At 52.8% G+C, this 13,821-nt stretch overlaps 1 protein-coding gene across 6 annotated transcripts in view; it reads right to left on the bottom strand.

Annotated features, from left to right (window-relative positions):
- Positions 1–13,821, bottom strand: part of LOC116432655 (uncharacterized) — a 213,890-nt gene that overhangs the window by 179,181 nt on the left and 20,888 nt on the right. For all 6 annotated transcript variants that reach the window (XM_076369722.1, XM_076369721.1, XM_076369723.1 and 3 more), the window contains exon 3: positions 8,898–12,545. In XM_076369722.1, the coding sequence (XP_076225837.1) occupies positions 8,898–12,485 (3,588 nt within the window). In that variant the 5' untranslated portion in view covers positions 12,486–12,545. The remainder of the gene's footprint in view (positions 1–8,897; positions 12,546–13,821) is intronic.

The following is a 13,821-nucleotide window of genomic DNA, read 5'->3' on the forward strand; positions in this document are numbered from 1 at the left end:
CCGAGCCGCGGGCAGTGGAGAAGGAGAGGCGACGAGGACTTGGAGAGGACGTAGAAGTAAACCGGCCAAGTTGCTACATGGAATGCAATATCCTAGCACCTCCCAATTGCCGGATACTTCTGTGCTCGGTCCCCTCATTCCAGGGAGAGTTCGACGAGCTGCCCCACGGTATTCCTCCCACAGACCACATAATATCCTCCGGAGGATTGGACCGTATGGAACACGGCCGCAAGAAGCTTCGGCGTCCCGGGAAACTGAGGATTCTTGACGGAAACTAAGCAGGCTAAACAGGCTGTTTAGGAGGCAGCTTGGACAGCTGAACGGTCTGCATTCTCCGGAAGGATCTTTCTGCTCGGGGAAACGAAGGAATGCGCGCCGCGTTGATAGATCGACCTGTCGTCTTCACCGGAATCGTTTATATCGCTGGATCCATCTTTATTTCCTCCTTTCTGTTATTCTACGCAGACTAACGTAGCAATCCCCCAAAAGAATTCTGACGTGGAAGCTGCGTTATTGAAAAAACTGGATCCTGTACGCTCTCCGAGGGCGTTGAACGAACGTTGCGAAGACGATATACGATCGACGCATCGAAACCGAGGCTGATGAACGGCCGAAAACCAGTCGAGAATCATATTTCAGCCGAGATACGTTCGCAGGCCGGCGATCAGCCCAGGCTCATCTTCCGAAACTGGTTGGTACACGGACGGGAGTAGACCGTCGTCGAATTGTTCCCAACTCTAGGTTTTACGACTGCAATAAACCACGCGAAACTGATACAACCCGACGACGGTCGTTTGTATTTTCATGCTCGGGCCTCGGTGTCGGCGGATCGGGCAATTTATGCGGCGGCAGAGTTCGTCGCCGGATACGCGTAACACGCTCGAACTCGTAGGTCTTCGTCCATGGAAATCGATACATCGCCGGCAACACGAGAGGATCGAGTACGAGCGCTGGCTCGTTTTCACCGTCTTAATGCAGATTGTACGTGTGGCCCGCCACGGACGATTACTAGCGCGCACGTACACGGAAGGTTTCATGTATTAACCACCAGAAAAACAACGACACCCCTTCGGAAACTTAAGTTAATAACCAGATGCATCCCCATTGCATCGCCGATGCAGATTCTTTTACCGTGTTTCTTCTTGTTGCGTTTTAATAATAAAATAGAGCGTAATCAAAGCACGCTCTTCCTTTGTAATTTCCTGCAGTGACTCGGTGCATTTATTTATTCGTTAGATACGTCCTATTGCCTGTACCGCGATGGAGCGTGATATTGAAGGACAAACGAGAGTATCTTTCAGGTAGTCTAATATATCGACCAATTAAATTGCACGCGATTCGCCGAACGGAGGAAACGCATCCGACAACGCATCCGATACGATTAAATTTCATATTGTTCGCGCTGCAATTGATTAACGAATTTCAAATGAATATCAACCCTCGACAGAAACCAACGGTGCTGCAATTACATCGCGTTTTCGAGAAGCCCCTGGAAAGCGTCGGGGGCAAGTGTAAAATTGCTTTTCATCGTAAGCACGAAATTTGTTTTTAACGTTCGGCTGTCTGCCGCCTGCATTTTCCATCCTTTTATCGACGGAAACGACAGCGAACGCCCCGACCCTCGGCCGCTTTGTCACGGTATCGGCGCTGTCTCCGTTGAAAACCAATGAACCGGCGCGTCCCGACGCCCCCGGACGCGCGTGCCGGCCCAAGTGCTCTCGAGACAGTGCAAGTGTCAGCCCTTTGTGCGGCCGAGACAATTTCTAAATAACTCGCGCGCTCTGTTCCGCGATGGGGACATTCTAGAATCCGGAAATGAACCGCGGATCCTATGTGCTTTCAACTAATTGTATTCGACAGTTGGTAGAACCCTTGACACTCGGTTTCCGACGAAACGCGTCAATTCGAGTTTATAAATATTCAAATTTGTAAACATTATTCAGTGCCCGTATGTTTCATCGCTACACTGTCGTTTCATTTCGAAGATCTGGATGAACGAACATCAATTTTTCCAGGAACAATAGAATAAACGATGCAACAAGCGGCACGAACACGATGTTAAACAGATCGAAACGAATGTTTACGAGCGTTATCGAACATTCGAAGGGTACGATGGAATAACCCGTAGATTCACGATTCTGCGGTTACTCGAACGATCGAAGATTCCCCTTCGCACGGCTCTCCCAATACAATTACGCCTTTGAAGACAAAACGAAGCCGAGTGCACGGGTCACCAGAGAAGCGAAAAGTTGTAACGATATTCCTCTTGCCGTTCCAACGGCGTTCCCCTCTTCGTTCCAATTTACCGGGACGTTATTAACAATTAACAGCGTGATCATTGTATAACCGGGAATCATCATGTAACAGGTTTCCCGGCGGACTCGATGGGAAATAAAAGGGAATCAATTTTTCAGAAGAACACAGAGGAAGCCGGGTTGGTTTTGCGCCGAAGATTAAAGGGGGTTTCCCCGAGAAAAGTATAAATTTGATAATGGAACGTTCCGCCGGGATTCCGGCCGAATAATTTCCATTCTCTCGGTAGGCGCGCGGTTCGGAAAACGCGAAATATTTAAAAGGATTACGCCGTCGCGAACGGTTAATGGGCGCGCAGGATTTTTCGTCCCGCGGTGCATAAACCCGTTACCCGGTCCGCGTAATTCAGGGCGAGCCGGCCTGCGGAATTTACGGAAGGGCTTCGAAACCGCGGGTATATAGTTCGACCGGCCGCCAGCGCGATCGCGGCCGCGCGAATGTCGGTGCCCGGGTCAGGCTCTTTGAAAAGAATCGCCGGATAATCGATGGAACGCCGTGCACGGTAGCGATTTAATGGACGCGGAACGATGCATTCGATGTCCAATAAATTACTCGAGCTAATCCGCGCGCGAGTAGATAAGTAAATCGACACTGTCATTCGAGACACCGTCCGTCTTCGCCTCTCTTCCTCGACTTTCCACACCTGCGCGTCTCCTTTCACCTGCGGACGCCTCCCGGCCCCCGCTTCCTCCCCCGCCCGTGGCGTGGATTCTTTCACGCTTCATTGGCATTCAGCCGTTCCGCCTTCGAGAGTGGCCGACGACTCGCGATATTTACGGTACGACGTTACTGCTCAATATCCGCGTTCAATTAGCCGCGGGTTCCTTGAACCACCGGTGAAATTCCTCGCGGTTCTACCGCGGGGTCAGTGTCATTAGGGCCGCCATTAAATAATCATCGCGCGGCATCTTCGCTCGTTTCCTCGCGTCGATCAGCATAATCGATTCGTGCCGGCGAGCGATCCTCATCGCCTCGGTCAGTCCGTTTAGGTGGAAAATCACCGGCGGGAGGATTCTTTGTAGTCGGAAGTGAGTAATGATCGCTGATATCGCAGCGATTGGAAATAGTCCAGTGCATCTTGAATCTGTTGTTTATTTACTGGACGAACAGGGCGACGGCGGTTAATATGGAACTGCTCCTAATGTGGAACATTTCGAAATTCTGGAGAATTAATGGCTTCGGTTATCGTGGGAAACACTTCATTGGTGATAGGAACTAATCGAAAAGAAGGGAGAGAAGTTAACAGAAGTTCGACAAAGTGGAAAATTCCTGTACGTATCCTTTCCGATTCCCTAGATATTCATTTCTGGCGATTAAAATGAGTTTTGTTCGCAAATTATCTGAGTGATCCATATTAGATCCCTTACTAATTTCGAAGATCTCGAAGACTCGACCACCACTTGATTCGATACAACCATAAAGCCTCATATATCACGTTAAACCTGTCGTAACGCATCAATACGAAATATTCAAGCAAATTAACTTCTCTGCTTTGTTATCGGTTATTCTCGAAGGTCGTCCACGTCCTATCGGTAAACGTTGAATATTCCAATCGAAAAACTTTCGAACGCAAGGGGTTAATAGTACTTCCATTAAAGTGATTTCGTAACGGACGCCCGAGCCAATCAGCCGAGTACCTGATTCGCTAACTCCGTGCCACGATAACTATAATCGATTCGCTCGCGCGAAGGCACGCGCAGCTGCGCACACCGGCGCCCGCGTATAATTCAGCGACAGCGCAAATGTCGAAATCACCGGTGGATTAATCGCGAGGCGCGCGGTGTCGGGGACAGGGCGTTGTCTGCGACAACACGTGTCCCGAACGCGATCGACCGCCGGCAGATCGATGTGTCCACGCCGCGAGCTTCACCGACGCCCGTAAGTCGCCGGCTCCCGAATATCCGCGTCGAATATCCGGACCGGGGGAGCACAGCTGGCCGAGAATATTCGCGCGCATCAATTCGTAAGGGCGCATGCACGATTTACGAAATATCGACGCGAGCGCGGCCGGGCTTCCACGGGCGAAAGTTCCGCGACACGAACTTTACAGTCCGTCGAAATTATTCCTGGGCTTCGGCGAATCGAGCCGGCACGCTAACACTCTTTCCAGTAGAATTAACTACGCGCGGCAACCCGAATTTCTAGCTTCCCCGTTTCAGCTTCGAATTAGTTCCGCTAACAGCCGGTTACTTTCATTGAATTTTGTGTCCCGGTGCGTTTCGATTGCACAGACAGCGTCGAATCGTCGATTCGGAGTCGCCAGTCGAATGATCACAAGGTAAACGTCCCGATAAAGTTCGATTTGGCAAACCAATCGTTCACCGTATAATTGCGGGCCTCCTCTAATCGATATGCAAACTTCCAGCGGTATAAACTTCTCCGGAGCCCCGAGCCCACTGTCCTTTCCGTATAAACCAATTTATGCATCGATTACGCGTCATTGTCCCCGTGTTTAATCGGAACAATAGTCCCGAAATTCGCAAAGTTCTCCGTCGGCCGGGCGAGATACAATGTCCCGCGAGCCTCGGCATCGCCCGGCTCGAACGTAATCTAGGCACAGTCGCGCGTGTACCGGAGATACCGTGCGGGAATCACGGCGGAATTAATCGAGTCATAATTCGTCGCGGGGGCGGTGTATCTTCCTCCGCGCGCGCGGACAGTACGGCCGAGGAGAGGACGAGGACCCGGTGCAGTCGGTCAGATATGCGCGGCCGGGACCGGTCCCCGCATCGATATGGAACCGCACACGGCCCGTGCATGAGCTCGTACGTGCAGAAATGCACGTGCGCGTGGCGCCGCATACGGATGCGGGGGAGGGCCCGCGGCCGCGTGCTCCCGGCGTCCCTCGATCGCGGAAATTTACGAGCGGACACCGCTCCGACGCAATCCGCGGCCGAATATGACGAGCGCCGCACGGAGTTTACGTCCTCCCGGGAATTTTCCCGCGGGTTCGATCGCCGCCGGCCACCTTCTCCGTCAAAGTAATGGCCGTTCCGGCGTTTATCGTCGACCACCCTGCGAAATTCTCGCTCCATCCGTGGTATTCTGTTTCCTCCTCTCATCGCGCTAACCGCGGCTCCTCGATCGTAACACCTTGGGACACCTCGTCGGGATTTTCCGCGCGCGAGTTTAACGTTTCCCCAACTTTTGTTGTGCAAAGTAGAGTGGATACTTCTCCTGTAAAGGTGTTGTAATTCGCGTTTGAAATGGAGAATATTGCGTTAATTTAACCTAAAACTGGAGGGTATTGGAATGCTTTCAACCTGATAAACGTAAATATTATGTATACCTTTGAAATTCAGTTGTATTTACAACGGCGAGAGAATGCTCGCTGAATTCGAAATTAAACGTTTCGATATGTTTGCACTCTGCGTTGGTTCGCGTTACGGTCTTCTTAATTCGCGCGTTGCATCGTTTTTATTATTGATATTGCACACCGGATCGCGATACACTAGGAATGTTTGCGATGAATTACCCGCCGGAATTCATATTTAACTCGTCCAGCTTTTTGTCCGGCAATATTTTTCTCCGGAACATACGCAACGAACATGTAAACTCGTCGGTGTATTTTTTATAATTGCTCGTTTCATTCTGGGGAACGTTCGGCGGAGGTTTTTCCAGGATTCCGGAAACCGCGCGATTAACTCGAGTCGTTGGGCCCGTGGCTCCCGTCGTCGTCGTCGTCGTTCACAGGGAGCGATGGACGAAATTACGAGCGACGGGGGTGGTTGGAACCCTGCCGCTGACTGGCCACGAATTCTTTGAAAACTCCGGAAATAAGAGAATACGAAGGCGTTTCATCGAGCGTCTGGGGATGACGGCTCGTTGGAAGTTAATTGAGCTCGCGGATATACGGCGTACCTGAAAAACGCGATACCGTCGAGTAGGTGTCTACACCTACGGCGCAACGCGCTCGAACAACGCGATTTCTTTGCCGAATTTTTTTCCTACGGAAGATTTATCGCGTTACCTAACCCATTATCGTGCGACTTTATCGCTAATAGCTAATAAAAGAACAAGGTGTTCCGCGTTTACGACGTTCGCGTTTCCTCCGCGACTTAATACGGCCAGCAGAGAAATAATATTTCGCTTCCTTTCAAAAATATACTATGCCTGATAACCATATTTATTAACCTTTCGCGCGCGAGAGGCAACTCTAAGTCACCGTCCCCTTTGATATAGGAAACCCATAAAACTCCGTGTTCGGTATATCACATTTTGTAAAGTATAATTACACATGAAATATTGAAATATAACAGTTCTACCCTACGATTCGTGTACTATTTCTATGCGACAGTATCGGGAATTCTATCGTTACTTTATTTGAAATTGAATATTATGTATAGGGGAGAAAACCTTCGAGCGCAGACTGTTCCGCGCAATATAAAGTCGTGTCCGTTCCAAAGTTATGAAACGAGGAATAACGTCGATTAAAAAGTCAGAGCTAAACGACTCTCCCGATTGCACCACGTCCCCCGACCCACCCGGTATAAGAATCCCGAGTTCCAGCGACGAGCGACGTAACGGTTCAACGAAAAACCACTTATTAATCCGTCCCATTAACGCCTGCAGCGTTGAATGGCATCTTTATGCGCGGCTACGTGTCCGCGGGACCTGGCCGGCGTCCAATCCGCGCGGGCGCGCGGTCGCGTGTCGCTGAAACGATAGAATAATAATTCCCGTGGTCCCCCCTAACGACCGAAAATTACAATTCCGTCTCGCGGGGGTGAGCGGCGGTTTCGAGCGGCTCGCCGCGGCAGAGGCGGACGAAAATTAATTTACGCTGTCCTTGAGACAGGGAGCGAAAGGGAAAAAGAAAATCGACGCCGGGAAACCTCGTTAAGGGTGAGCCTCTCTCGCCTCGCCCGTCTAGCGCTCCGCGGGGCCGTGCTAGCACGCGTGCTACAATTTATTGCGTCTTTCTTGCGCGTTAAAGCGTACTATGAACCGCATACCTAATGCTCGGTTCCCAGCTCGGCTGAATCATAAATCGTGCAGCCCTCTTCGTTCCTTCTTCGCCCGTCCCCGACCCCGGCCGCCCCTCGTCGGCCAACCTTACGCGAAGTCGTGTCCCGGGATCGTGCGCACCTTGAAGACCGACCACGAGCAACGACGTCCGCGAACGATATCTACTACCCTCGTAGATAATAATTCCTGTTACTCTTGTACACGCCGCACAGTGCGGCCGCGTATGGATAATACCTCGGAAATTCGACTGTTCGCATGACGAGAATTGAAGGTTACCGACGTGTTGCCAAGTCGTTGCTATTTCGAATGATTTTCATTGGAGAAATACGAATGTCGTGTAAAAGTGAGAAATGTGGACGTGTTGTGATTATTGGTTTTAGATTTCATTGATTTTTGTTTGAATATCACGTTAATGGGGTAATACTGAGAAAGCAATGTACATTATTTGAACTATAGGGAGGATTAAGAAGACGAAATGATCCGGAAACCGCGTTAACATGTTCAGCGACGTAGCAGTACACGTTGGCTCTTCGAGACGCGCTGCGTCGACACACGTTCCCGAAATTCGCGAAGTTCTAATGCCGCTCGAACACGGAGGGTTACAGGGCACGGGAAACACGGAAACACTGTTGACAAAACGTTGAAACGCAGGAAAAGAGGCTCGCGCGTAATGGCGGTTCGGTGTACACGCGATCGAGATAAAGAGCAAATGGAACGTGGCCCGGTTAATCCCGACTTGTAATTACTGGAAGAACCACTGACTCGGCACGCGGGACACAACGCATCGATGGCAACGGCGAATGTAATTATTGGTTTGCTGTCAGCCGTATCTTTCCAATGAAGCTTAATCGCGTATCGAATTAAAACGGACCAGTTAACACTGCCGGTTATGAAACACCGTGACGTCCCGCGAGTTCCACCCGCGAAAATCCGTGAAAACGCACGAAAATCGATTTTATTTTCGCGTTACCCTACACTCCAACTATTTATCGCGTTGTAGCCGATGAAATCGCGTGTACGGCAATCGGATTGGTCCAAATCATTTGCTGATTTACCCTGAACCACTTGGCGAGTCGCAATAACAAATCTAATGAGCCTTAATGCCCAATAACACAGGTAGTTGCCATTTACGAGGGGATCAAACCAGTACAAGTGATTTTTAAAGCAGCAGCAATCTCTACGGGAATCGCGGTGTTTTCGATCAGCATTCGCGACCTGAGGACGGCGTTATAATTAGAGTTCCCGACTATAATTGAGATACAGGTCCCGATAAAGTTTATCTAGGTATAATTCGCTCGCCACCGTGCAATTAACGGCGAACAGCTCGACCGTGGCGGAGCTTAAGCCATAATTTACGACAGAAGGCGCGCGGACGCGGCCTCGAAAATATCGCTCGCGACGGAGAAAGCAGCGAGAAGGCGCGAGGACCGCGACTCTCCTCGCTTCTTCTCCCGCCGACGCGGATTATCCGCCTCCGACGCGGAACCGTTCGATCGGTTCCGTCGTAATTCGCGGAATCCTGAAACGCGCGTCCCGATGATCGACTCCGGGACGCCCTGGAACGCTTTATCAGCGTCGCGGAAGAAAGAGCATAGAAACGTTCGGTTATCACTCACCGCTTTCACCGAATCGTAGTCCCCCTTCCTGAGCAGATCCATCAGCCTCTGCCGCTCCATTTCCTCCTTTGTCACGTACACCTTGTTCTCCTTGAACCTCGCGTCCCGCGCGTTCTCGTAATTGTCGCAGAGGACGTTGTGAAAGCCGATCGAAGGCTTCTGTTGCCCGGCATTCTCGATCTTGAACGATTCGACGGCATGCTCCGGGTAATCCTTTCTGGGCAGGTCCTGCTTGAACTGGAGGTTCTTCAGCAACACTTCGTTCACCACCGCGGCGCGGTCGTCGATCTCTCGGGAGACCGTTCTCTCGTTCTCGGCCGCGCTGTCGAGTTTAAAGGCCGCGCCCTCGATCGCGCCCGCGTTCTGAAACCTGGATTCGACGGTCTGGTCGGCCACCGCGTTCAGACGAGCGCAAGCCTCCTCGGCCTTGAACTTTGCCGCTTGCCTTTCACTCTCCAGCTCGTCCAGAGGGATCGTCGCGGTCGACAGATTGCTATTCTCCCGCGTGTGACAGGGCTGGCTTCTGTCAAGCAGATTCTCGGAGTCGTACAGCACCTCCATGTCCTCGAGGATCATGATCGGCTCCGCGGCGTCTCGCTGCTTCTCCTCCTGTTGCTCGTTGGTGACCCCCAATGAACCAGTCCCGACGACTCGGGATTGTTGCGGGCCGAGTTTCGCGGCCTGAGGGGAGCCGGACGAATGGAACGTGACGAACGTCCTAGCGGGATCGGTTTGCTCCCGCCTTTGGCACATCGAGGACTCCTTCCTTTTCTCCGCGCCAGTCCTGGACCGTCCGTTCGGCAAGGCCTGCTGGATCTTCAGGCACTGGCCCAGCCCGATTTCGGGGTACCTGCAAACGGACGCCTCGCTCTTTTGATCGTCCTCTTCGATGGTCTCCAGGTGTTCGTACCGCAGCTCGCCGATTCGCTCGTAAACCTCCTCGTCTTCTTCTTCGTCCTCCTCCTCCTCTTCTTCCTCCTCGTACTCCTCGGTCTCCACGTTCGGCTGCAACAGCCCGACTTCTTTGGAAGGCGACTTGAAATCGGATCGACCTCCACCGTTGCCTCCTCCTCCTCCTCCTCCTCCTCCTCCTGCTCCTGCTCCTCCTCCTTCGCCGTAAGCGGAGACCTGCAAAGAAGGACGCAGCAGCGATTCGAGGTCATCCGCGTGAATCACTTGGGGCTGCAGGCTGCGCTCGTAAATCTTCTCCACGTGATTCGGCGAGGAATAATGCGATCTGCCGAGCGGCGAGTCGCTCGGGCAAACCGACACCTTCGACTTGACGGTGTTCTGCTCGTTCAATTGTTGCAGCCCACCGTACGCGGAGTTGTTCGGCTTGAAGGTGGATTGCGATGACGGGACCGGCGAACTCTTCGTCCGATGATCGGTTCTCGCGATCTCCTGGCTGCAGGGGATCAACTCCCGCCTGGGCAGAATCGGGGGCTTCCTAGCTTCTGCGGGCACGCTGCTGGGCTGAGGATTCCTCGGTCTCGTGACGCGTGACTCCTGTTGACCTTGGAGGGTCCGGACACGCGCGCCAACGGCACCGTAAACAGCCTCCTGCCTCGTCTGGTCCGCTCTGTTCTCTCTCTTGTCCTGGTGCCGGGCCGCGTACCTGGCCTCCGGTTCCCCGGTAATCCTCGCGACGTCTCGTGTGGGTCGATCGCCGCTCCTCGAACCTTCCATCGATTTACAGGCGGCGGTCGAAGCGACGGCAGCGGCAGCGGCAGCAGCATCGGTTGCTTTATCACCGGCTCGCGGTGAATCGCTCGTGAGAGCCGGCCGCCTACTTTCTCCGTCCTTATTTGGTGAGATCGGCTCGCCTTGGTCACCAAGGTTACTCGACAGGCCCTTCGGCCCGCCGCTGCTCCCACCCCTCGCCCTGTGCTGGCCTGTCTCTTCCTTAACGAGCGGTCTCGTCGCGCCGCTCGCGCTTTGATCGTGATTCTGCGATCGCTTGAACGAGGCTCGCCTGCAGGGGATCACCGACGGCGACGACGATGCTGCCGCCGTTGGGCTGCCGGTAACCGCGCCGCTTACCCCAGATATCCTTCCATAATCGGACTCGTTTCTGGTCTTCGCCAAACTCGTCAGCCGACTCTCCGTCGCGCCTCTGACCCGGCAGTTCCTGTCAGTCTGGTAGACCTGTCCGGTGTCCGCGACGTTGTCCGCTTGACCTTCGTCGTTGTTGGATTCCAACCGTCTGGACCTGAAGCTCGAGCTGAGCGGGCCTCTCTGGGGAATCCTGGACCCGGTGGACGGACTGATGTCCCTAGTCCTGGGCATCGCGTTGCTCGACAAACTGAACCCGTAATCTTGCTGCTTGCTCCTGTTCTTCAGCGCCAGGTACTCTTTGTACGTTCCCCGGCTGGTGTTCACGCCGACGTTCACCTTGTCCACTTTCCGCTCGATCTTCTTATCCGCGCGACTAAGGTCGTCGTAGCTGCACGAAGTCCCATTCAGTTTGTCCCGTCCCTCGTCGATCGATCGGGAACGCGAGTCCTGCCGGTACCGCCTCTGGCTCTTCTGATCGGCGCTGCTGTTCGACCTCGTCAACGGCTTCTCCCGCTGGGAGACCGGGAAATTTTGGCTCTGCGCCTGGCTCAGCCACTCGTCCACCCTTTTCTGAACTTCCCCTTTGCGTAGCAACACCTCCGGAACTTTGCCGCGGCTCGCGTCCACCGTCAAAGCCACCGGCGAGACCCGGGACGGGGAATTGTCCTCCGTTGACGACGGTGCAACGTGTTTCACGGATTCCTTCGGCCTCTCGCGAGACCGTTGCCTCACTTGCGTCTGCTGGTTCACTTTCAGAACTGGTTGAGGTTTCTCCCGGACCGGGGAACACTTTGGTTGTATCTTCGTGGTCAAGAGTTTCGATTTGTCTTGCTGCTGCAACTGTTGCTGCTGTTGTTGTTGCTGTTTCTTCTGCTGGTCCATCATGACAGCCTCGAAGTTTGTCACGTTGATGCTACCGACGTCGCTCAGGTCCGAGGATCTTCTGTAATCTAGATCCTCGTACTCGTCCAAGATGTTGTTCACCGACTGAGTGTCTATCGAGCTGATGCTCTTCGATTTATTCCTGACCACGCTCTCGTCGCTGCTCGAGTAACCGAGGTTCGGCTGTTGCGGTTGCTGGCGTTCCCGGCTCGCCTGCCGTTTCGGCCGAGCTTTCGGTTTCTGGTACTTCAGCACCGCATTTTCGTAACGCTGCAAAGGATTCTCCGGGCCGGCCTCAGTCGTTTCGTTCTTGCTCCTCTTCGGGCCGGGCGATTGCTTAGCGTGCCGATGCTGCGCCGATTCCTTTTGACCCGTCTGATTGAACATTGCTCCCTTCTGCGTGCCGGAAACCGCTGCCCCTCTATACTGGGCGTCCTGATCGGCTCTCGGTTGCGCTATCGAACGGAAGGTCGTGAAGCTCTGGCCATATCTCGTGCCTAGGCTCGTAGCGACCGTCTCTTTCGTGAACTCTCGCCGCGTGACGTTCGATCGGGTGCGCTGATGGTCGACAGCCGGTAGCAGGCCATCCTCGTCGACGAATGGAATGTTGCTGCCGGCGGTCAGGGCCTTCAAGATCATTTCATTGCTCATTTTCACCGGCCTCTCACATTTTCGTGGCGTACGTGGGAGAAATGGGCCCTCCTTGTCCTCCTATAACACACAACACGAGAGAGCTCTATAAATCCACGTATTTTTTTTTCACGTCAAAGCTATCGGTAAACTAACATATACCCATGAATCGTTAATATCTCCAACGAACAATATTACAGAAACTTATAATCTATTTCAGTTCTCATTCTCCTACCGCACTTCGCTGTTAATGCTACAGAAAGTCGAACGCTTCTCAATTACACGTTCCCCGAGTTGATAAAAACGTTGAATTCGGACTGCGCCGGGGCAGCCGCCGTTAGGCACGGAGTTTGAATGCAGCCGGCCCACTTTAAACTTGCAACGGATACGCTGCAAGCGTGGCACAGCTCCTCGGGGTTCCGTTCCGAAACTCGTAATTGGAAAGGCGGTGGCGCCGTTCCGAAAGAGCAGCAGAGACACGCTTCCGTGAAACGGTTCTCCGATCGGCTTCCGGTGAATCGGCGCCGGCACGTTTTACCGGCGCTGCTAGGAATATCCGGTAAGCTGGCCGATATCCGGCCGGAATTAATTCGGTTTTCGGGCCCGGGGCGCATTAGATATTGTAATGTTCGGCCACGCGCTCGTGCGTCGCATCGTTAAAGACCATAACGGCCGTTTCGAATTCAATATGCCTGTTCGGCCGGCGGCTTCGGTTGAATATTGACTATCCAAAAGTATATTCGCGTTCGTCGACGCATATTTATTCCGACGAGCCCATCCCCTCGTCCTCCGTCGAAAAACCAACTAGACTCCACCCGGATGACATTCCCTGCGGGAATTGAAACGCGTAACCTGAATATCGAATATTGGTAATTCAGCCTATTCGAGAGTGGCGGATCGCAGGGGGATTCCGATCGGAAAGCATCGAGGCTAATTATATTTACCGACGATCTCAGACGTCGCAAATTAATTTACATTCGTGTGCGCCGCGCCGCGTGGTTCCGTACGTAGCATACACTAAATAGCGAGTACGGCTGCGTCGGTTCGGCGAGTGCGATATCCGATAGCTTTCACGATAGCGGCGTTTTTTCGCGATGTTCGCGGCGCATTCAGGAAATCAGTGTAGCAGTACCTTACGCGGGAATAAAAGCTAATTTCATTCTCTGTAATTATCGTATCGTTCTATGAGAAAAATTCACCGTGATACTCGATTCGATCGAAACCTTCTTGCCGCGTTCCGCGTGCAGAGAACGCTACGAGCATATAAATATCTTTGATCATGTGATCAGCAATTAGTGAAAGGGAAAGGTCAAGCTCACGGTCAAACGCGTTCAAGTGGTTCGACTGAAGTGAGAAT

This window comes from Nomia melanderi, chromosome 8, assembly GCF_051020985.1.
Source record: "Nomia melanderi isolate GNS246 chromosome 8, iyNomMela1, whole genome shotgun sequence".
NCBI lineage: Eukaryota > Metazoa > Arthropoda > Insecta > Hymenoptera > Halictidae > Nomia > Nomia melanderi.